General features: G+C 39.7%; 1 protein-coding gene across 1 annotated transcript in view; it reads right to left on the bottom strand.

The window, feature by feature from the left end:
• The window catches only part of cacna2d2a (calcium channel, voltage-dependent, alpha 2/delta subunit 2a), a 139,683-nt gene that overhangs the window by 99,261 nt on the left and 13,952 nt on the right, over positions 1 to 26,470 (bottom strand). Inside the window, 1 exon segment of the mRNA XM_029430692.1 lies at positions 1,738 to 1,854. Coding sequence (XP_029286552.1) covers positions 1,738 to 1,854 — 117 coding nt within the window.

Below are 26,470 nucleotides of genomic sequence, written 5' to 3'. Positions count from 1 at the left end.
TGTGTGTGTGTGTGTGTGTGTGTGTGTGGAGGTGAAAGTGGGAGTATAGTTCTGTCCCTTTCATCAAAAAAAAAACCCGGGAGTGGAGGGTCAATGCCATTCCAAATCCAATCCTACACATGACCACGGGAGACGTACAGTAACACATTCTTCACTTTTAGGACCCAAGTGGTAGAATTAACCGTGCCTTTAAGAGACTTCTGCTCCTCGGCATGATAGTGCCTCATCCCGAAAGACCTCATGCTCTTAAAAGATATACACTTACGCCCCTTTAAAAGGCTTCAAGTGTGTTAAAAACTGTCAACGCTTTCGCCCTGAGTGACCATATCTGGGCAGAAACAGAGGGAAGGAAATCTTTTAACTTTCTCCACACAGCACCTTATTTAAGGATGTCTTGAATAAGGTGCTGTTTGGATGAAATGAACATTCTAAGTACTCAGTACACACTGATGAAGCCAGTGTTCAGTAGTGTAAGCCAAAGATTTACATGAATGCTTTTCTATTGTGTATGCACTTTATGTTAAAGGGAAAATGTATTAAATGCAGAGTAAAGTTTGAATGATACGTCTTAAAAGTACGTTACAGCCTCAGCAATATCCGCATGTGTGTGTAGCAGCTCATGCACGACACGATAGATGATCACAGTGATTAAAAGGAATCAGTGTGTCTGTGTGTAGATGTGTGTGCAGCTGTATGTGGATATGTGGGTGGAGATGATGAGAATAACCAAACTGATTAAAAGGGGTGTGTGTCTCACCGCCATTGTGGAAAAAAAGAACAAATTCAGCTTTAAATAGCAATAAATGAAAATTGTAATAGGGTTACTTATAATCATATATTAATTTAGGAATGTTATGCTCTCAACTGCGAGACTACTAAACAGGGGACAACATTTGGATTTAAGAATCCGAATTTCCAGTGTTCCAGCACTTCCGCTCCTTTTTTTTTATCTCTGGCTTTTAGAAATTAAAAATGGATTGTGTATACTTTTCTCATTTCCCTCCTTGTCAATCAGCTTCCCCCCCCTTCTCCAAAGGGTTAGAGGTTCCCCACTGTGAGGGCGAAACTAATTTTTAACTAATCACAGGGCTGTCTGAGCAGAACGGTGCTAATAATTATAACCATAAATGCAGGACATTGAAATGATAACCTCTGAAATAACCCTTCTTCTCATGCTTCACGCAAGCTATATTTCTGAATTTACAGCGGCAATATTAAACAAAGACAAAAACCCTCCAAACTTGTGCTGGGTAAAAACAAATGTCTAAACATGATTATCTCCATTTTTGACTTTGACTAAATATAATCAGCTTAAAAGTGTATTTCAACAATTAAGAGGAATTACACGGCTTTATACAAGAGTTCAAGATGAACTCGATCTCCTTCCATCAGTCGAATGTGTGTACACATGTAAAGGAAGTTCACTACAATCCAGTGTGAGCTAATAAACACTACGTAGAGAAAGACAGGAGGACTACAAAATAAAAACTGTGAGATGATGGCAGATTCAAAGTGCAAGTTTAATTATAGATGATGACACTGTTGACCAAAAATGTTCCTGCCACTTGTTTCGCATTATTTTCATTATTTATGATCTCAGCCAATGTCTGAGCCAACATCAGCAGAAGATTCTTCTCATAAGTCTTAAATCAGAGCTCAGAGAATATAATGATATATTGTTTTGTGTTTTATGTATCATATAGTGCATGCTTGTGCACAGGTGCTTCATCTTCTTACCTCCAGGGCTTTCCTCTTACTGTTGAGCAGCTTGGAGATGTCCCGTGCCACTCTCTCCACCAAGTCCTTGGGGTTGTTTCTCTTGATTTCAAACTGGCTCTTCTTCTCATTATAAATCTGCAGATGGAAAACACAGGGAATTAAAGGTCATATTACCGCAGCCATTAGTTTAATTAAGGAGACCACAGAGGAGCAGTTTGATTATTCTCAAGGTAGCACACAAGATGGTAAACATTTACTGTAGAGCCGGCAATATGCAGCCTGGCGTTATACCCATAAGCCTCAGCAATGTAGCAGAATTAAACACAGAACAGAGCCCTAATGGCAAAGCACTTAGCTAGCCAGCTGCAGTCTGGCAGTCAGGATCAAATTAAATAAACGCAAACTCCAGCAGATCCTCACTGCTGGGTGAACACCTTGTATCTCCACAATGTTAACTCCTTTGGAACTAACACAAGCAGCCTTATTTACAGCTTGGCGGCAACACATTTGAGACTTAATCCAACAGGTTACCGAAGGCTATCCCAGACAGAACAGGCCGGATCATTTTTTGTCACCTATGAAGGACCTTAATCCTCTACTTAAAATGCATGTCATCAATATTTTCAGTCAGAAGCAGCAATATATCAAGCACACTGGGGCATTACTAGAATGAAATCAGGTAAGACCCGCTAAACATAGACAGACTTTGCAAACCACAAAAAAAAGGTATGGGATGCCACAGGGGACTGGGATGTTTGCAAAGTAGCATCCAGAGGCAGAACGACAGATGCCTGGACCGCTGACAGAGGAGGTACTTGGAAGATTAGTCTGCTCCCCCTGGAAGAATTGTGAAGGCTGACTCAGCAGCCCGGGCACTATAGGAGCTGCAGTCTACAACAGAGCACCACCCGAGGGATTACCACTTATCCTGCTGCCCTAAGACACCGGAAGATGCACTTTCACACCATAAAACCATTTTGTACAGTTCTTCTGAAGAAAACCCAGGAAAAGCCTGTTGTTGTTGAGTTTTTTTAATGCAATTAGGGTCTCTTTAAATCCTAAATGTGAGGCTTAAATGCTGCCGTTACTCAGGTTGTGTGTCTAGTTAATTGCCCTTAGTTGGGGAACTATAAACTCACTTCTTCGTTTCACATCAATCGTTTACTCAAGTAATTACACACACTTTAAAGCCATCAAACATGATATGATGCAATGTACTGCTCAGAGAATAACAGCAATTGAAAATAGGTCAAATCAAGAATAAAAAAGGTACATGCTTTAAGTTTGAGCAGCAAAAGAAAGTGTGAAGCCACAGCAGCTAAAGGGAGCCTGGACTAAAGACTTGTGTCATTTAATTGTATAAGGTGAAGGTGATCGGTGTGTGAAATACGGGGTTTTAGGATCTCCTAATTAACACTTAAACAAAACAATTCTCAAAATTTCAATATTTCTTTTATTTATCTATATTGTAAAATGTATTTTCATGTTTGGTTTTTTTGTATATAATGTGTATAAGTACAAATGACAAGGACAAATATTGTTCCCCCTCTGCGCACCTCACTTCCTCAGACCCTTCACAATCACATTATACTAACAATAACTTATTACTAACAAGAAACAAATGATTGACATAAACTCATACAAGAAAGAAAAATAAAAGCTCTTTTCAGGCCTGAGTAATACTGTATGCCAACCATACCGTAGATTAATGGCACAGATTTTGTTAATGAAGGACTCTAGTCCAACAATAAGTGGGAAAACAAAGGCAAGAAACAAATTGTGTATCATCTGACTGGAAATGAAAACTAATATCATGCTTACTGAGCCTTACAGCGCGCCGCACACAGAAAATAACTCTTTGTAATGAGAAATTACCCTGAGAACTGATTTGTGAAAATTTGTGGGCTAGGCTGTAACACGAAAAAAGGTACGGTAAAATGGTCAACCACATGAAATATAGAGAGCTCTTTTTCTTTTATTACCTTAGATTTAATAACCTTAAGCTTTTCATCAGTGTGAACGACATGTCAACTAGACCGGAAACCTCTGGAATATGCTACATGTCTTTTCTATTTGTTGATAAAAGCATAGGTTGATTTAGTTTGTCTTTGAATAATATGGTTTTCACAAATGTGACACAACCCGACATAACCATTGTTCACCTGAAGTGCGCAAGTCTACAGAAGACAAATATCTATCTGCGAAACAATGCTTTCTTAAGTGTCAGTAAACAACCAGTTAAGCTGGGGACACCCTATACTTACACAGGCTACACATTCTGACAACAAAAACACCTTAAAACAGGCTGTTTGAGTGCGGACTGTACATTTTGCAAAAACAAAGTGGAGGTGAGTATTCGCAGCATTGCAGCCTGCCAGTCTCCTGCCAGTCTCCTGCAGGACTCCTGCTATTTGTGGGCAGATCAGTTGACTCTGTTCCCAATGAGCAAGTCATTGTTTGTATTTATCATGTGATTAAGGTTATGAATGAACTAGACTAGGTTAGCGTGGCATTTTAGTGACTATGGGGTGTTTGAGATTCAATCTGTGCAGCGCCCACATCAATTGGATCAAACATGATTGAAATCAGCACATGAACCTGAAGCCTCATGATTGAATGTTTACAAACCATTCTCATATTTGCCAAAGTAACAATCTTTTGCTTGGTTATGAAATATTGTGTCTGCGGGATTGATGTGTTGATGTGCAGCAATTAGGAAAAGAAAACACTGGCGTCCATACGATCCGTCTCTGTCGAGCTGAAGGCTGGGCAGGCAGCCAGAGGCAGTTTCCCTCCACTGGCCCACTGAGCAGGCAAACCTGGCCCTAGAAGCTCAGACCATGCCAACCGAGCACTCTGACGAGATTGCCTGGTGTCTTATTTTGGCCGCCCTCTGAGGGATAAGGGATCCTGCCTAGTTTGAAACAACACTTTAAACTACTTCTCAAAGTGAAATGTGAAGGTGAAATCTGCATACTTCATCATGATGCGACAAAAAAATTATCTTTTAGAAATGTGTTTTGATGAGTAAAACAGGTGGTTCAATTATTTTAGTTGCGCTTCTTTCAGGTACTCATCCTCAAAAAGTTATTAGTCTGCAATTTCAACAGTCCATGCACGCACGCATGCAGAGCACTGCCACACATTAAGGGAACGTTATAATATTATAACACGCGGTAAAGGCCCTGTCACACATATCCGTATGACAGAAACGTATGCCGGCGCATACGAAATATCGGCAATAGGTTGATATAAATTAAGGGTATGTTGTGATCGTCTGAAGGACGCAGACGATACGCCGAACACGCCCGACATACACAGTTCCGTATGGCAGAAACATGCCGGCGTATATGAAAAGTAGCTCAAAAGTCCAAATACATCCAACTTTTCCAAAGCGGTGTTGTAGCTGACGTATACATAACGAAGTACATAACAAATTATTATACGTATGTCAAACATTGATAGCGTATCACTTACTTATTTAAAACAGTATCAGAGCGTCTGGCCAACGGAGCTGAAAAAGTGCCATCTGGTTCACGTCATGCTGATGCTGGAGAACGGCTAACATGCTGAACGCTAGCTGTACCGTAGAAACACGTTTATATGTTACTCCGTCATCAGGCATCATCTTAACATAGGGTAGGAATAGGTTATCCACTCGTTATCAATACATTGGCTGTAGGGTTCACCGTCAGCCGACGTAGCCTATATCTAACGTTCCTCTAACGTAGTCACGTAGGTATTCACGTACTATATTTACGTAGGTAAGTATTCACCTACGTATTCCGTATTCACGTATGTCTAACATCACGTCATGTCATTTAGGGATTTAAAAATGATTCTAATGTATTGTTTAATTGTGCAGTCTCTGCTACTACAATCATCAAACAGCCTCATTGGAAAATGCAACGCTTAATTACCTCCTCAAAGCACAGAGCCAGAAAACCATTGACAAATTAAGTCAACCAGTCATTGTGGTCCAAAATGTATTAAAAAATGTATTAAAAAATAAGCTGCTGCCACACATGCTCACTTGGTATATAAACACCGTCACCCAGGTCTCAAATGAAAGAAAAGCCAGAACTAATCATACAATATCAATATGACATGTATGGATTCTGGTACACATAACTTTCTCTGCTGAGGACAGAAAATAAAACCACACAGGGCTGGACAATAATTCAAGAGTATCTCTCCATATAACTTTGTGCCACATTGAGATATTTGTTGTTCATAGTTCTGATATTTAAATGAAAAACAAGTTCAATTTAAACAAAATCTGTCACAGGACATTATATAGAATAAGTGAAAATTTACTAAAAATGCACAAAGATTATTTTAACATTTTGAATTTAAATAGTTTACAAAATATCGTAACATACTGATATCAAGATTTTAAGCATATAGCATTATAAGTTATTTTTATTAGAATTTTGTCCACATTGTACACCACTAAATTAATATAGTCTAACACATGCCAGAACAGTTTCATATACCTGAGCTGCCTTGTGGCCCCTAAGTGTAAATGAGCATGACAGCAGTACACTGTATCCATCTACACAGTGTGTCCTCCTCTCCGGTGACCTCTGTCTATTGTATGTTGAGTGCTGCCACATAAACAGCACTGGTGTCAGTTTCTCTGTATGTGAAACACCATGGATGTTTGCCTGGGGAAAGTCTTTTTTTGGTAACACTAGGAGGCAAATGTCTAATGCATTATGATACATACTTATAATCTGCATATAGATCTATAAATACTCATAAAGTTATAATGTTTTATGATGGTCCAGTATCATAATACCTCATAATTGTCAGTCACTGACATTTGTTTTGCAAGGATCATAGTGAATTTTAATTCCCATTGTTGTAATACATTATAATCTTTTTGTAATGCATTATGATCACTGTTATAATGCATTATAATGTGATTATAATTTACTCTCAGTGCTTTAAGTGAAGTAATGTAATTTCTGAGGTATAGGAAGTTATAATACATTACAAGCTGGTTTAAATCACTGTTTGCTTAATTTAGTAAAGTGAAAAAATATCATTAAATCTAAAATGCCAGTGAGTGACCAGTTATCATGAAGTATTATGATACTTGACCTTATAAGTAATTGTAAAATAACAATAATCATAAAACATTATAAAGCATTATGAACATTTATGGGTTCTTATAACTAACTATACAGTGCAATAATCAGATTATAACGCATCATAAGTATGTCCATAATACATTATAGAAAGTGTTGCCTCTTTTTAAAATTAAAATATCACTCTATATGGACTAATAGAAATACAAAGAGAGACCATGAAAGATAGATAGTACTGTAGGGTGCTCATCTCTCTGACAGGTTGGACATTACAAGCTCCTGTAACAGGCAGATGAGGTCCCTGTCCATTCTGGGAGAAGATTGAGCTGTGCTGTCAACCGGACAAAGCTCCAGCCCAGAATGTAGCAGCAGGCCAATGAGCATTAGGTTGGAGGAGCACCGGATGCAGACCGAGAGCACATGGTAACGCTGGCCACGATAGGCCTGAGGAGCTTTAAATCCCCTCTAGCGAGAGGTTGGAGTTGAGTGACCATTCTCGCTGAAGGGCCATAAGCACATCAGTCGCCTGAAATTATATTTGAGGGCTTTAGAGCTTGACTCACTCGTAGGTAATGGGCCAGCTACAGGAGGAAAACCAAGCACTGTGGCAGGAAACTTTACCCATAATCATATGCAGCATTTGAGCAGAGGCAAACCACTTGTAGGCACAAAAGATAAATAGCAGCAGTTAGTTATTGTTAGTAAAATGTAAAATTGCTAATATTATATATCTAAGAGAAAATTTGGTATGATTGTATATGAGTCATTCCAGAACATTTCATGTCCCACATATAAAAAAATCTAATAATCCATGCCCAAAATGCTAAACCATGCACTTAAATATACTTGCCTTGAGACAAAATATTATCTAAAATATCAAATAGCTCTCAAACACCCCTAAAATAGCATTTCTCTTGTCCAAGCTTCTTGGAGACCAACTTGCATGTCAAATATAACATTTAATATAGGGTTTTTATTTACTTTGTTTGGTATTATTCTATTGATATATGTCTCTTGTAATGGTAAAATCAATTTTTTAAATCCTAAACATATTTTAAATAACAGTAATTGTACACTGAAAGTGTGTCCCACAACATGCGCGCTACCCTGTTACCAAAACCTTTTTAGCTTGGCAGAGGAAGTGAAAAAACTGTTAGTCGCATGACACAGAGGAAATGACATCAGCAAGTCATGTGCTACTACCATGAGTCGACCAAAGGTAAGTCCTCCCTTTTATTTTTAATATATATCCAATCTTTTCACTCTTGATGGAGTGTGGCATTCACACAAACGCAACCCTGTTACTCACATTATGAGACTAAAACAAATTCATTTCAACATAACTTTCTTTAGTTAGATATCTAAGTGTGTCCATTCCTTGACAGCATTAGCATTACATTGTGCAGCTAGCATTAATTCCTGAGGTAAAAGCTAAATTAGCATTGATTTGCAACAGTAACAGGGTTCACATTCAGTAACAGGGTGGCATTTCCATTATTATTATTTATAGTAAAATGTTGTGTGTTTGTATAATTTAGCACAATATAATGTTTAAAATGTATTACTGTATTTTCCATCTATCCATCGTCTACCGCTTATCCGGGGTCGGGTCGCGGGGACAGCTACTACAGTAGGGAATCCCAAACCCCTTTTCCGGGCCACATCCGCCAGCTTCGACTGGGGGATCCCGAGGCGTTCCCAGGTCAGTGAGGAGATATAATCTCTCCACCGAGTCCTGGGTCTTCCCCGGGGTCTCCTCCCAGCTGGACTTGCCTGGAACACCTCCCTAGGGAGGCGCCCAGGTGGCATCCTTACTAGATGCCCGAACCACCTCAACTGGCTCCTTTCAACGCAAAGGAGCAGCGGCTCTACTACGGATGGCTGAGCTTCTCACCCTATCTCTAAGGGAGACGCCAGCCACCCGTCTGAGAAAACCCATTTTATTGCTTAAATATCCAGTTTGTTGTTGTGTTGACATGTTTTTTATGAAACATTGATACTCTTCCTGTTAATCCTTCATTGGAAAATATATATAGAATATTATCAAACAACATTTTTGTGGTCCTGAGTATTTATTTGTCACATTTATGTCATGATCTACAACTAAAAGTAATGTAGCCATTCAACCCTGTTACTTTACGCAACCCTGTTAATCTAATTTCAACCCTGTTACTATATCATTTTCTGTTAAAATAACCTTAAATAATTTTCAAATTAAATACTGAAATTGGTAAAAAGAAACGTGTGACAATTGAAAAGTTGGGCAAGATCGATTTAAAAAGCTACTTAAATTAACATTAAACCAGTTTTATCCAAAACTACATGAGTATTTAATATAAATGTGACTTTCTTTACTTAATAGTAGTTTTATAGTAAGTAAGTTTTATTGAATAATGTTTTTTAAAATAAAATAAAAGGTTAATTTTTCAAAAGTGTTGATGTCAAAAATAGAGCAAACAAGCTGTTCTAAAGGGAAAAAATACCTGAAAGCATGTTAATGATTGATGGCACGGTTAAGTCTTATTTACATTATACAGACATGTCAGCTCTAACGGAATATAGAGAAAGAAAATACTCAAAAGAGGAAGATAAAAATAATAATAAAATGGATGTGACTGTTTTGTAGTGGCCATCCTTTTTGTAAAGAGGAATGATAAATTCATGGTTTCGAAAGGCTGCGGAGCAAATTAGCACTGTTAATCAGTTATGCTGTTGGCACGAGGCTGTGACGCCTGGACAGCTTCTGTGTAGGCCTGTCATTCTCACAGGGAAAGAGGAGAGGTGGCTCTGCACAGTGCGACTGACGGCCAATCCAACCTTCTGCTGCTCACGCTCACACAGCATACGACAGAAGTATCTATGCCAATCGCCACCAATATGCTTTCTCTGGCAGCCAGGACAGTCAAGCACACACTGAAAAAAAATCACACAAACAGTGAGACATTGCAAGTGCACACATGCGCAAACTCACATTCACGCCCTCTGTACAGCTCATACATGTCACACTTACTCACATTCTCATCATTAGCCATGATGACTGGTTCCAGCGTGCCAAGCTCTGAGTGTTACTGTAAACACACAGATGGGAAGACAGAGGGTGGCGAGACTCCAGAAAATGACTTAAAAAGTGGTATGCAGATTTGATGGCTCTTACTCATCACATAAATCCACTCTTTTGCAAGTCGATCCCTCTACTCCTCAACTTCAGTAGCATTGTAAAGTGTTGATGCTGCAGAAAGTTTCACAACCAACCCCTGTTATCGCTCAAACCGTATTTTTTTTTCCACAATGTTCTTCTTGTTATCACCAAAGCAGAAGAAAGTCAAAACAGTAAAATTGATAACAAATGAAAAAGATTTCTTTCTACTTCTGCCACTTTGTATAAAGACTTTTTTGTTGACTTTTTTCGCTATGTTCGCTGGTAGTACTGATGTTCTTTGGTAGTGTTGATATTATTGAGAGAGGACGGCTTATCTCTCTGTGAAGTCAGCCACAATAGGCCGCGTCTAGCTGCTGCAGCACCGAGGTTGACAGAGACAGATGCCACGTCATTAAGGAATATTAGTGGGCTCTGCAGAGCAGACCCAGCTTCAATGGGCCCCAGGAAGAGTTCAATAAGAGAGGACACATAGGGAGCAGCAGCCCTTCCGTGGAGCTCGATAAGACACAACACACCAGAAGCTTCTCATAGTTCAATAGGACTGGAAGTCTCCAGAAGAGTCCAGTCAGACGCAGAAGTAGCAGAAACAGTGACTGCTATTGTGAAGCTAGTGTCTCAGGGAGGTATTCTGTCCCAATGAGACGGCAGAGAAAAAGAGACAGATGACTGTGTCAGCAGTGGACAACATGTAGACAGCTAATCTGCCACCTGCGTTGATGGTATATACTCCTTCTGACTGTCTACTAGGGCTTGGCACTGCATCATGCTGACAGAAAAAAAAATACAGTCCACAAAGCAATATCTGTGTGTTATTCTATGTCAGCCAAACACAACACATTTGCAGCCTGATTAGCATTTTGCTTTTCTAAGATTTTCTTTGAATTACTGGTTTTTCATTCAGTGAATGCAACAACACGTTGACCGCTCGATTGTCCAATCATAGCTTAGCAATCGTAACTCAGCATTAAACAGTGGGTTTGTGTGCTTTAACACGAGCTGCAATCGTTATCATGTTCGGCTAACTAGTTTACCATCTGCAGTTGGTTTTTTAAACACGGGAAAACCCACTAATGATAGACGATGGACTCCTTTCCCATTGCCAGTAGACGAGTATGCCTGTTCTGGGTTTTTTTCTGGTGTGTTACGTTCGACGTCACAAATGCGCAGGCAGGCATCGGCTGCTGGGTTAGTAAATAGTGAAAATGTTACAGTGGATACTTCTTTTCTATATCTGTAACATATTCGGTCTCTCTTTCAAACTGTCAGACCAGAGTTGGTGCATGTTGGAACTTATTTTGTTTCTTTGGAGTTTTAATGAAGTGTGTTTTGTGAAGATCTCTAGTATTTGATTCCATCTAATTTAGGCTAACATTAACAGCTTCGTCCTGCTCTTTACTGGATTTGGGGAAGTTTACACTCCAGCAACCACAGCCAACGTTCCCAGAGATAGAGTGATTGGTTAGAAGCCTTAAAAGCCTTTTCTTTTCCAACATTAAAATTGAAGTGTGTAAGCTAATGAAATAATAGTCCACATAGACATGCAGCTTTGGCTTTAAGTGTTTTTAGTACAATATCATCCACAGTATGTGCAAGGCCAGAATGGAAAGCTTGACATGCAACAGTAACAGTAATTAGGTGTGAAGCTTGAAGAAACGGTTCATTCATACTCGCAAACAAACAATGTCAGCTAGAGCAACTGGTGCATGGTGTTATTGTGAAACGACAACTATGTACAGCCTAAGATATCCAAGGCCTTTTCTTGCACATACCTACCGTTGATAAAAGATGTGTAATTAACCAAATAATAATAGAATAGAACGCCAGTAACCGTATATGTAAAAGAAACATGATTCCAATAGTCTCGGAGGCAACACGGAGTATCAGTGCCAACACAAAGTACCTCAGAGCGAAATGCATCCGGGTACTCATCATAGGAAACAAAGGCTGGGCTAAATATTTACATACACCCCTTGGGGAGAGTTTGAGATTAGAGAGAGAAAGATGACATGGAGAGGGGGGGGGGGGGGGGGGGGTACAGTGTGTTGGCTTCTGTAACATTATCAGAGGGATTGTATACTGGTGATACAAACAGGTCTGAACAAAGAAAAACATTATTTGCACGCACACAGCCGCAGCCACACACACGTGAACAAACACCCCACAGAGACAGGACTTTGCATACACTCAGCCTTGTCTAATCTCCTCGCTGAAATAGCGTTCTTACCTGCAGGTGCTGTATAGTCGCATTCAAATGTAATCAGTGTATTTAAACTTGCTGTCTTCACTGCTTCATTGCATCTTACCAACATCCTAAGTGGCGCGATTATCATCTCCATCCAGAGCTCACGTGTCACATTATTCAAGATGTAGAGGCTGTTCAAAGTGCTTGTTATTCTAGTTTTAGTGATTGCCACGAATTGGAGATTTGAATCAAAGAGCCATAACGGATTTATAACTGTAGTCCAGTTTAAGTGACCATAAGGATCCTGAGAAGAACTGACCTTGAATACCGTGTCTTTACATTTTCATTGATCCAATGAAACGAGCAGAAAAATGTGCCTCTCCAAACAGATAAAGCATGCCAGTATGACAGTGAGAGAGGGGATGTTCTCTCTGCCAGGCCACAGACGGTGCACACCAACAGGCAAACAGGACCAGCTGAACAGATGGAGCCCACAGCGATCTTTTAACTGCCCAGTTTTGTATATATTCATTAATTAGCCCTGTCAGCAGAAGCAAAGGGTCATGCAGAAGTGGTGTGTGATCGCAGGATTCAACAGGCCTTGCACACCAGCCAGTTGGAAACTATCAGACAGAAGGATTTATAGTAAGTGACTTGTTGGAGTGAGGAAGGACGAAGGGAAATGTGGGGCAGCCTCTCCCCTGCTCCTCTCCTCCCTCCCTTCCATCCTCAGTCAGGGTATTTGTCTTCTAGACAGAGATAAACTGCAGCCTTTTTATTAACGTGCTGATGGTAGGGAATTGTTTTTCTCTTCCACTAGGTTTTCTCAAATAGACGGTCGCAAAAATATCCTTGCTATAATTCTTCCCTTCACTATAGCTCTTATTTTCTTGACTTCCTCAACCCCCCTCCCCATCACCCCCCCCCCCCCTCCCCCTCTATTCAATACTGTTCAATGTAGCTCTAAAACTGCTTGTATCCTGTCAAAGTAATGTCTCAGGCAGGAGCTGCTGTTTATCAAACATACCATCTTGCAAATTTCATCTCCCATCCCATAGCATTATGTCACAGCAGCAGCAAAATAGCATGGGATGTGTGTGTGTGTGTGTGTGTGTGTGTGTGTGTGTGTGTGTGTGTGTGTGTGTGTGTGTGTGTGTGTGTGTGTGTGTGTGTGTGTGTGTGCTCCTTGTTTCTGTGTCTAAAAGACTTCCTAATGTGTGAAACTGTGCACATTATGTTTTGGTATGTGTGTAAATTTGTGTCTGCATGGTTGTGTTTTTCTGTATGTGTGTGTGTCTGTGTATTACAGTGGGACGTGGAGGTCTTCCTGCTGAGGAGACAGAGCCCCAGGGGGGTTCTCTCTCTGTAGCATCTCCTCCATTTGTTCCTCATTTAACTAATTACTGCGGCACTTCCACGCCACTGACGAAGCCTGGCACCTGTCCATCAGCCTAACTCTGAGCTTGGCTTGTTTCGGTCTATTGATACAAATATCTCAGCTAAACACCGTCTCGTCCTGTGAACAACTAACTAACTCTTTGAACTGCACGTTGCACAGTGCATCCTCTTGATCATATTAAAGCGAAGGCAGTGTTTTCAGTTCATTATGTTTTTTAAATAATCAATGTCCAATTGCATTATTTTTGGTTTGCAGCTCACTGCTCGCACTCTTAATGTTGGTCCTAGGTCATGCGTGGCAGAAAGTAAAGGCACTGCTGCTCTTTCACGCCATCTGTCTGTCCTCTTCTGCAGCTCATATCCTCTCATCAACTTTTACACAGACGCTAAATCTGTCCCACTGCATGAGCTGCTGCACTGCACATCTGATCATCTCTGCCAAGCTTTAGCAACTGCGTTTAAACTCTAAACTATTTTTGTCTGAATATTAATATTAAAAATATTGTTCTTCTCTGGCGGCCTCACTGCTTCTGTAAACTCTGTAAATAAGACAAGACATCTTAACTCTCCCCCGCTAACTTCCCTCTTTTAAAACATCAGTAAATATGAAATGGATAATGAGCTGAATGCAACGTGCAGAGCCCGAGACAGCCGAGTGTGGATCGGCTATAATTTGGAGAAGAGACTTCATAGAGGTGTTAGAGCAGCAGAGGTCAATGAGGTGTTATTATATAATTCAAATGAGGGGAAATAGCGTGCTTAGGATGCACAGCAATGGAATACAGTGCTCATTATCCAAAGATGCTAGACTTTGTTTAACACAGCTAAACACTGGGGAAAATGCCGATCTTAATCCCCCATCAATACTAATGAACTTGTTCAAAAACAATTCTAGAATCTACATTTGGTCAACGCGTTTGTCAAAAGCGACATTTTTCTTTTCTTTTTCGGAAGCAATTTGGGATTCAGGGACACTTCAACATGTGGCCAGGGCAACCTTGGGAATCGAACCACCAATCTCAACCATTCAACCACCTGTACAACAACTGCCTAAATCTAGTAGCAATCTGGTACGTTTCTATTGTTTCATAAGATTAAGGTTTGTTTTTGGAAATTCTAGAAACAATGAAAACTGCACCAGGAAGCAACAGATGGAATTATATCATCTGTTGAAGTAATTTCATTTTTTAAGTCTTGGTAAAATCAGAGATCAATTAACTTGTAAAGAACACATTTACACGGCAGAATCAGTCTCTAGATGTTGGCTTTGAATTTATATCAGATAAAACATTTTTTACACGATATTCAAGTGTAACATATCACTTGGCTAGTTGAGGTTAATGTCCGACTCTGCAGGCCCGTCACATACCTGAGTGACAGTCGCTATGACAGCCATTTTGTTCTGGCCCACTTATCTCCGTCTTACCACAGGCAGAACAGAGCAGAGAGGGAGGAATGCAAAGACAATTTAAACTCACAGTGCAGATTACATTTCAAACCTCCCAGACTGAATATTTAACCCTCTTGCCTTTCGATAAGTGATAGGGGGATTTTCACCGACTCAGGAACTCAATTTAACCTCCCCTCTGAGAGATGAGGCTGCTGAAACGTCCTATAGGCTTGCCCTTGGTGATGGCCGAACCCCGTCCTCCCTCCTTCCCACTGTCTGACACGAACAGCGGCTGTCTGCTGGGCCTGATAGAGAGCGGCTCCATGCTAAGTCATTACACACAGAGCACAGCCTAATTACACACGGACAGCCCCCCATGTCACCTGCCAACAGGGTCACTGCTCTTAGAAGCAACTACGTTAAGGGAACAGCTACACAAACCCTGGTTGAGAGATAAGGGACGGAGGGGACGTATTCAGCGCGCCATGCGTATGCCTATGCCCTCGACAACCTTCCATATCTCCCCCCTGCTGAGAGACGTCGGCGTCGGCTTCATCTTTGTTCCTTCCCTCCAAAAAACGTCTGTGCTCGACTGCAGCGCGATTCGCAGCCCGAAACAGGTTTTCAACGACACTCTAAACTGCACGCTCTCAGTGGAAAGGGGGGTAGTTCTCCATATTGAACATCACAGGGACGCTTTTACAGCATGCCAATTCCTGCCAAACTGGCTGTTTCCATGGAAACGAAGCACTTAATGACCGATAACAGAGACTGACCTGGGAAAAAAAGAAAAGAAAGAGAGAGTTAAGTGTGTGAAAGAAAGAAAAAGACACTGACAGAGAGAGATGGGGAGAGAAAGACAGAGATCTTGTGGAACAAAAGAAGCAATTTAGTATCGGAGGACAGCGTGAAGCCTGATTATGTCGTCAGTGTAAATGATCATTAATTTCCTTCTGTCCAGCTGGGCCAGATTAATGCCTACCCATTCTGCACTGTAGAACCAAAGCCAGGGCTTAACCATTTCACTGGGCACCCCCGCAACCGCAATCGTGGCCTTAATAAAATACGGAGCTTGGACCACACCAACACCCATAAATGGACGGAAAATATATATATAAATATTATATAATTCAACTTATTTAACTTGACTAATGATAAACAGAAAACAATGCATGACTCCATACCATACGTCCCTCCTGTATAGTTGTCATTCGAACAATGGCAATAGTTTAACCAGCAGGAAACAGAAAGAGAAGATGAAATTATGCATTTTAAAATACAAACCTGACATTTTCCATGTCGTGAAGAAGCTCCTGGTGCTATCTGCTTGTAACTATTCAAATATATTCAAGCCTTATTAAATTTAGAGCACTCACATGGACAACATATTTGAGGCTGGCTTGTCCATGGCTTTCACCTTGAAAGCTCAGGCTAATGATGTTAAATATTTAACATAAAAGGACATTTGTGTGCAACATATGTCAAACCCCAACTCCACAGACTCCAGGCAGAGGTAAAATCAGACCAGATCAAACCCACGACCAAAGCGTGCTTCGATGTCTCATTGCGGAGCTGGTTTCCACATAACTGAGTCTGATCCATCTCATCAGAACCAGCACGCTGTTTGCCTGCTGAAAGCCCACAATTTCACTCCTCTTTGCATGCTGATCTGATTATTCATAAAGCAAGCAATTACACATCCATTAAACCTGCAAGTACAAAAACCGGGATCAAGAAACTTCTCACATGGATCAGGTTCATTACGGAAAACATCCACAACCTCGGAGACAAAAACACATTCCAAAATCACGGTTGACTGACAACCAATTAAAACCCGACAACATTTCAGGTCCTCGACACCTGAGGACAAAATGGTGGCCGGAAAACAAAAGGTGACCTCTAAACACTTGCAACCGCTTCAACGTCGAATCAAACTTATTTCCAAAACACATAAGTTCTCCAGTTAAAAACTCTAATAACTAGAGAAGAAAAACAACCAAACACAGAATACATGACGGGCTTTTGGTTTCCTTACAGACTGTTAAATACACATTAGCTTCATACACTTATACAAAGACCTGAAATTCAACAAAAGTGAAGAATGACAATCTCTGATCGGAGTTTGAGGCCCATTGAACTCATGTAAGTCATGACATGTGAAACTACAGGGAGCATTAGATGCAACAAATGTAATTAATGTAGAGAAATGGATTCATGAAATGCAGCTTGAATGCGGTTAGTTTGATCATCATTGACATTAATTACTGGTATATACATTTCCTCAAACTAGCTACTTCCTCTAATTGCTCATTAAAGAGGGCAAAATAAACTAAAACAGAGCGCTAATATAATAATATACTGTCGCATTCTTGTTGGCTGACACCACTTTCCAAATCTAATAAAAATTAAGCATAAAAAGCCTAACGTCATACAACATCAATTATAACAGGCTGAAGAAGGTGCGTCCTTATACTCTTTTGGTATCTTAAAATAAAATGCTCCTTTTAAGCAGTTGATTTAATGACAGCATATTTCAAAGATGCCTTTCTGAGGACACTTTCTCCTTTAACATGAACATATTTTCTTTAGAGACGATGCTAGTTTCCTCCACTACTTACCAATAAGACAAGTTCAACTGATTGAAACTGATTACAGTGTGTAAGTACTCATGTTGGGTGTTTACCTGTTTTATGAAGTGTGTAATTGAGCTTTCTGTGCCCTAACGTTAAACGGGTAATGATGGTCTCCTCCTTGCAGTCTCTAGCCCACAGTCTTCCAGCAACAACATGCTTTTGAAAAGCTGTCTTTCTGCTTAACTGCCTCCGAGTACTCTTGCCACACTTTTGGCATATAAACTTTAATGAGTTCTAACTTTAGCTTTACTTAGTGGACCTTGTAGATCAGTTATAGTGTATTCAGATTTCCATTGCCTTCCACACTCATGCATAAAAAAAAGACTTTAAAATTAAATTTTGTTTTTAGTATTGATCATTTATTAAAATTCTGCATATGTGAACCTGAGACAACATTAATACATTTAAGTGTTTACCAATCAGAGGCAAGCAGGACAAATATGACTTTTGAAATCCTTGTTAGGCAAACAGACATGAGAAGTAAGTAACATCCAAAGCCTTTTGTTTCCTTTGTTAACCTCACAATTCTGACTAAAAAACTCAAACTCATGAGCCAATATTCTTTGCCATATTTTTTTCAACGGAAACTCAATTTTGATGAGAGACATTTAAAACAACAAATCCACAGCGGCAGAGACAGAGGCAGAGTTTCAAGCCCGCAAAGTTGTGTGGCATAAACAAAGACAACATTCAAGCAAGAGCCGTCAATCAGCATTTGTCCAAAGTGTGTGAATCAATGCCTTGAACATGCAGGCTGCTCTTTGAAAAGCTCTAAAGACACACTATTAAAATAGAGATCAATGCAGGGCCTTGCTTACTATGTTATCATACAACACACACACACGCACGCACACACGGTGGGTCCTAAAGACCGCTTTATACTGAAAGGCAAGCAACAACTAATTTAACACAACCTCTCAGAAGCAGTTCTTAGCATGTGGCTCTATATCTAGATCACGCATTGAAAGTCTTTTCACAATAAAGCGCTGCTGTAATATTGAAGTTATCAACAGTTACGCATCAGGGGAATTAAAAAAACTACCTAAACGTTTCTACAAAAGTCCCTAGTGCAAGATAGTCAAGGTAATTTACATTAAATAACTGCCAGAGTGACCTAAATAAACTTGCACTGTAGCCTGAAAAATCAGTTTTGGATCACTAAAGGTTACAGCTTACTTCACTTTAATATGTAGAATAAGAATCTCTGTAAAAAACAGAACAGTGATCATAGTGTGAATCAGGAAGAAAACATCAACAGAATATTAAGTATAATGATCATTTAAGAATTAGACATGGTGACGGACCAACCAGGACGGTAGATGTTAGATGTTACGTAGCGTAACGAGCTGCAGAGACGTCCTGATGACAAATGTCCCTGCTTCATCATCTATATCTCATATGCTTGAGTGTTTGTGTGTGTCAGACATATTTGAGGCAGAGGGACTGTGAACCAGCCTGACTGATGGCTGAAAATAATTATCCTCTTTAGAGCCAGAAAGTTTACGCTTTGGTGCATACATTTGCAAAGCTACAGTACAAAGAAAAAGGTTTCATAAAATATTCATTCTTCAAGCTGAAAGTTTCCATTTCCACTTTGTTAAGTCTGTCACTGTGGTTTCTTTTGTGAGAAAAAAGGCAGACACACGAGTCTGGACGTAGCTCTTATACCTGAGTTGCATATTTTGTTCTCACATATTAGATCATTCTCCCATACTGCAGGATAATGGGAAGCATTACAACTGAGGTAATATCAAACAGTTACACGTTTGGTCTCAAGTTCCTGGCTAATTTGCACTTTAAAAGATTTCAACTGCATCTCAGTTAGAACATTCAAACAACGAAGGAAAAATAACTGGAAAGTAGCTTTATGTCTTTTTTCATGTTTGAGATTGTACATACCTTGAGTAATTGTTAGTTATCTGGGGTTAATTGGGGTTATTTATCACTGCACTATAAACTGCAACTTGCTGTTTGATTCATTCAAGTGCAGATACGATGGTCTCTTAAGATACACAGAATTAGTGTCTTAGTAACTGAACTACATCTATTGTCAGTGACTAAAGACATTAATTGACAATTACAATAATGAAGGCAACATTTACAAAGAAAATCCCAATGTTTCATACCTAAAGGTAAATATGTTTTTCCTAATCCGTTCTGAAGAAGAGTTGCACTTTATGCTTGATGTGCATTTCTACTGGCTTCCCGGTATATGGTCACTATTCATACTTAGTGGTTTTAGTTCAGTTGTTCTGCAATTAGGGTTGCAAAAATGTGCTTATCTACGGTATAGAAAAACTGATATAAGTGAGCGTGTGAGTTAAAGGTACAGACAGGAGCAGTCTGGCTGCACTGTCGCGCACCTGTTAACAATCAGTCAGTAATCAGGAATCAATGAGCTGATTTTATATGTAGCAGTTCATTTCAAATGCTATAGCTCTGCTAACATGTAAACTAACATGCTTTAGTTATATAACATATAGTTATATATTATTATTTTTGAACAGGTTTGTAATTGTTAATTAATATAATTGTGTTCTCATTTTTTAAATGTCATTGTAACTGTAACAACAATAAAAACAATACTAATAATAATAACAGTAATTATTATTTTATAGAAATCTCATACAGTTAACTTACAGCCCTAAATGAAATGCAATCATTAAGTTAATAGCTTGTGACAGTATTATCCTTTAAATCTGCTGCAGGAAGCCTAATAATGCAGAACTCCTTTTTTAGGACTACATCATGCTCATTCACTGTAACAGTCATAACTGCCAACTGCCCTGCTCTCCTGTCTACTGGCTTTCTAAAAGATACTCCACCGAGGATTTATGTACACATAGATGATTTAAAGGTTTGGTCCATGTGCCACTATTTTACAACGGGTTGTAGGCCAGTATCTAACTTTTGACAGATGTATACATTTTCCATAGGTATACTGTATGTGTGTGTATAGTCCACGCGCCTGTAAGCACAAAATAACAGTTGAGTCCATATGAGTGACATCCACACAGGAAGTTCAAATTGGATTTGAACTGGATTCCTAACGGGTTGTGTAAAAAACTGTCTGCTGACAAACTGATGCATTCTTTTTAGTTAGAGTTATTATATTTGTCGTAGAGAGAGAGAAGTCCGCAGATGACCTCAGCCTATCAACTCACACAGAGTCTGTAGTGTTGAGTCACACAGAGAGCTGTGACTAAAAGCTGCTCATTTGAGTGCAGCAGTACACTAGATACAGAGACTCTAGCTGTGTAAGATTTAGACACATGCCTTTTGAGACAATCGTATCCTAATGGCATAAACGCAGAAAAGTAAGTGACTAACAGTCTGTTTGGAAATAGACATGCGAGGACATGATTATGGCAAAAAGGGCAGTTGAAATAAGAGTGAATACACCTTGGAGTGAGTCTATCCATCCCCTCATGTCGACTGGTGTTGTTGGTGCTGAGAGGCAGCTGAAGGCTTCGCAACTACACACATTTAACAGTGAATTTAACATTACAGACCCTGGAGGCCATGCAGGGTTAACATCATTGACAGATGAGACCGTTCCCATCCCCCAACACATACAAACAAACCGCTGATCCACCTTCAATGCCAAAATATCTTCACAAATTCACCACAACTGGCCAGCAAAAAAAAAATGGGATTTCACTATCACTACAAAAACAGTATGTCTCCTTCTTTACGGTATGACTTTAACTGAATATTTTACATACACCTAAGCTCCACACAGGAGCACATGCGCAGCCACACACCCCTCGCTACGCTCTTGTATCCTTGAGTCCGTACGGCATTATGAGGCTCAATCAGTCCTGGATGGAATATTTATCCTCCTCATTTGATGCTAAATCCTATCCAATACAAACAGCTTTATCCCTTTTTCCCGCTCTGCAGACCTGTAACGTAATCTTTATCTGGAGCAGCTACAAACACGCACACAATGTACAAATGCACCAAGATCAGTTCAGCTGAGTGCAACTGAATAATTCATATGAGGAAAATTTACAACAAGCCTTCATAATGGGCAAAGACAAATGTTCTTTTCGGTATGGTACAAGAGCTACGGGACAGATCTTAACTAAGATGCAACCGTATAAGCAATAAGCCATTAACATTTTATTGACATGCAGAAATAAATTACATAAGAAATCAGTCCGAAATTAACTCTGCAAGGCAGTGATTGCTTTTTCTCTGCTCTAAAAACAGCACAACGCATGATGAACTGATGAATGCCACTTGACATTTAAAGTTTAAGGTCCTGACAACAGTACCAAACTTCAAGTCTCTGACGGTAGGTCGTGCCCTCCTTCAGATATCAGAATGATCTTAATATTTTGAATGATGGTTGGTAATGAACCATTAGTGCCAAATCATTAGATCATTTAAAATTCTATTTGCAGAGAGGGACTGTTATTTGTACTCAACATGATGATAGAGACACTGCGTCATTAACTTGATCGCCTGGGTGATAAAATGCAAAGCTTTGACACTTTCACAGCCATACTCTTTTATCCAGTAGGAACAGATTATAGACAATTTATAAATACTGTCACTACAATTGTGGGAAATACATGTTCTGTGGATAGGCTAGAAGTATAAATGAGCTTTTAAGGATTCAAAATGGCTGAAGATCCATCTAGTAGTAATTGATCATCCGATTCCCAATTTATGAAGTAAGTTTGGTTTCATATGTGTATAAAGTTTGAGGATTCTTGTCCTTTAAACTTCTTCTTCTGGAGCTTTCCAGCACATTACACTTGACTCTTACCATGTCAACTTCTTTTCCCCTAATAAGATAAATAGTTTTCATAAGCAGAAATTATAAAAACTGAAGAACTTTAAATGGTCAAATTTTCCAAATGAGACCTTTTCTGTGTAAGACATTTTGACATGTCACATGAAAGCACAGACGTAAACACTAACATGAGAGATGACTGAAGTTGCTTAAGTTTCAGTGTCCCCATGTTGTGCGTGCCGCTTCACTTTCACATACGTATAATAATTTGTTATGTATTCGTTATGTATACGTCAGCTACAACACCGCTGTGGAAAAGTTGGACGTATTTGGACTCATATATATTTTCATATACGCCGGCATGTTTCTGCCATACGGAGCTGTGTGACAGGGCCGTATGTCTGCCGTGTTCAGCTTATCTTCTGCGTCCTTCAAATGATCACAACTTACCCTTAATTTATATCAACCTATTGCTGATATTTTGTATGCGCCGGCATACGTTTCTGTCATACGGATATGTGTGACAGGGCCTTTACCTTTTATGACCAGCCTGATGTAAAAAAACTAAACAAAAAAAAAGTTTTTTTCTGAGCAAATTTAGCTCAACGTTGGCTTAAAAGTTAAGCTTGAAAAAAAAAAAGCTGATGAAGGTTGAAATCTCAGGCGAGTAAGTGGACCTCGAGTTGAGATTATTTTAATAACTGAATTAGGGAAGTTTAAAAAGACTGTGGATCCACCCAGTGATAGTAAAACTTATACACATATGAACCAAACTTTATACATTTGTAAGCAACCGTCAGTGTCCCCTGGATGGGTCTTCGGCCATTATAAGTCTTAAAAGATGTGTAAAGTTAAACAAGAGGACCTTGAGTTGAGATTTTCTTTGTCAACTGCTGTTTCCAAGGTCAAGAATGAACTGTCAACCCAAACTCCCCAATTCATTCTGTGCTTGTGGCACCACCACCAGGCCTGCTAGAGTTATATATTGCCATTTCATCCATTGTGTTTTATTTTGCGTGGCTCTGTCTTGAAAAGCGCTGGTGAGTGCGTGGGTAAGCATGTGAAGAAATACACCCACACATATTCTCGACATGACAAACACAAGACATCTCAACACATGTACCATGTAAAAAAAACAAAACATCTATCATAAAATGATATTATGTTTTGTTTGAGAAGTTTAATCTAACAGCTATTTTGTGTGTCAGTGGTATGAACACCGCTGTGTGAGCGCTTACACACAATACTGTAAATACAAGTGCAAGGGCACATGCATACAGTACAGTATGTGGATGTATTTGAATTAGCTGTGGTCCTATACACTGTTAAATTTAACATAGACTCAGAAAGTGTGTGCTAAATAACCATGTGAAAAGACGTCCTGCTATAGTACTTACAGCAGAGTGCGTATATGTGTGGGTGCAGGTAACACAGTAGGATGAGGTAAGGTCTCTGAACAACCTCTAGAGGAGACAATAAGAGGCTGTCAGGGGGAGGAGAGGGGAGAGGCCAGATTAATGTAATATGAATGTGTTTACTGAATAGCTGTCATGGCAACCCACTGATGGCAAGGAGATATTAAAAATACACAGTGCAGCTGATGGCTTCACCTACACCGCAGCGACCCCAGCCATCTTCAGACACCGCTCTAATCAGCGTGCAACTCATCGCAATCACAATCACCCGCACAAATTATCCTCATCGCCTTCTTCATCACCATTTCCATCCTCGCCTGTTCATTTACATTATCGCTTTCATCGTGCAACAGTATCATGTCGCTGCGGGAAATTGAAGTTGGCCAGATCAATACATACAATATCCAATTAAATTAGCTGCCAGGATGAGGTGAAAATGAGAGTTTGGAGGCAAAGGGAGAGGTAACAATATCCAGTCAAAACAATCAAAAAACACATTTTGGACACACAAGCAAATAATAGAGTGAGGCCACCGCTTTTTGTTATGCATTTAAAAGTGAGTTAAAAGTGGTGACGCACGTATGCTTTGATGTGTGTACCTGCGTGTGTACCTGCGTGTGTGTTTGTGTGTGTGTGTGTGTGTGTGTGTGTGTGTGTGTGTGTGTGTGTGTGTGTGTGACCATGACATCATTTCTGCAGTGTCTAATCAAGGAGAAGGGGAGCTGGCTTTTGCAAGAGGTCTGTAATGGAAACACAATTGACCTGCTTTAATAGGAAAAACATGATACCTGCACTTCGACCACACTTTCTCAGAGTGACAGAACACCTTCACTACACCTGCGACGACACGTACAGCTTCACCACCTGCAAACAGATCCGAAAAATATCTTCTCTTTTGAAGTTTTATCTTTTCTCAGGGAGGGATGGCGATTCGGTGCACGGCAAAACTCCCTCTGTTCATTTCAATATGAATGCACAAGTAAATTTGGTGCTGCTGGAGCGGCAGAGATGTGAAATTGAGGATGGCATGCAGAGTGGCCCCGACACGCAGGGTTAATTCAAACTGCCTTTGATGTCCGTCTGTGTGTGAAATGAGCTGATGGTCCAGAGTTCACACAAACACACGCCGAAGCACACACATACACGTGTTGTAATCATCACACCGAAAAACTCAAGAGACCACTCTTGTATCTTGAATCCAAACAGCACAGGAAATACCTCAGCTCGTATCACACACTGTATAGCACCGAAACACCAATAAAAGCTCAACTTTACTGTGTCAGTGAGTCTTAAATCCATTGCACTCTTCAGGATTTAACTCCTGAGCATCCCCAAACATTCACTCACATGCCATCCACATCCACATGACAATGGAAGCTAAGCTGCCTGTAGGCAAAAACAGACTGCTGGCTTACACACACAATACCTATGTAAAGCAGATACTGCAGCTTTACAGTCAGAATGAAAAGTGAACATATCAGATTGAGTAAGTTTTCAGTAAACTTAAAAAAATATAGAAATATTGTATGATTTATTTATGCCTCCCCAAAGGTCCACAGCCCTCTAAATCCCATCTATACGTCATTAATGTGATTATATGCATTTAGCTTGAATTTCATTTGACCGGCTGAGTGATTGTAATTACAGTGCTGATGATAATTTAAAGAGCGATGTAATAAATTACCGTAACAATGTACATCCACAGCTAAACCGGCAAAAGAAAAACAGTAAACAAGAAGTCAGAGTTAGTGCCATAATTATTAATAAACAATCTCTGCACTTGGATTTCAGTTTACAAGCTGTTAAATTAGAAGTCCGGCCAATTATACACGGCCAACCATTCCATGAATATAAACAACGAGCTTATGAAAGCATTAATCGTTGATTTGCTTTTGTGGTAGAATACTTTTATATCTATTTGAAAGTGAAGCTATTATTAAAATAACACCGCAGTATTAACGGCATGCTGGATTGAGGGAAAGCTGCTCAACAGTTTGATTAGTATACAAGTGATAAACCGTTTTAGTTTGAAAAAGTAAACTGTAATATCGGTTGGGGGAATGGAAACGTTTTTCCTTCATCTTTCAATTTGACTGTGAAATAACACATACAGAAGGTGATGATGTTCTGTTTGGCTCTAATCAGTCTAACGTGTGATGGTGATTTTCAGGCCTTTAACTACATCCTGCTTTGAGCTCCATCAATATTTTATACGAGTCTGCATATGAGACTGTCGGGTCTATACGTTTTAATGGTCAAAATAGAGCAACAGACTGACATGTCCTTGTCTGAGGAGCCGAGATGGGATTATATCAGTACACGCAAAATGACAATTTATGGAAAAACTATTTGCTGTTCATGCTTTTCCTGTATAATGCAACTCCTAACATTTCTATAATACTAATTTGTTTTGTGAAATATGTTTTGAGGGCAATGTAGAATTACTCTATTTTGTACAACACGCAATTTGTAAAGATGTAGTTGGAGTTGGTGTGAAATCCACAGGACTTTGACAGTGGGGTTCACATCCTGAGTCCTGCGTGTGGTTAGGTTTAGAAAACGAGGGCAGTCTGGTAAAGGGTAGGGCATGTCATGGTTTCTGAATGTGAACAAAGTGAACACATCCTGTCTCGTGCTTGAACTCACTTTTGACTTTTAAGTTCAACCAAGTGGTTTGCGTGCTTAAACATTACCATGAAAACATTAAATCATGCTTTAGTTGGGTTTGACACTACT

This window comes from Cottoperca gobio, chromosome 5, assembly GCF_900634415.1.
Source record: "Cottoperca gobio chromosome 5, fCotGob3.1, whole genome shotgun sequence".
NCBI classification, from domain to species: Eukaryota; Metazoa; Chordata; class Actinopteri; order Perciformes; family Bovichtidae; genus Cottoperca; species Cottoperca gobio.
The sequence above is the reverse complement of the archived record's forward strand: the minus strand, read 5'-3'. Positions and strand labels throughout refer to the sequence as shown.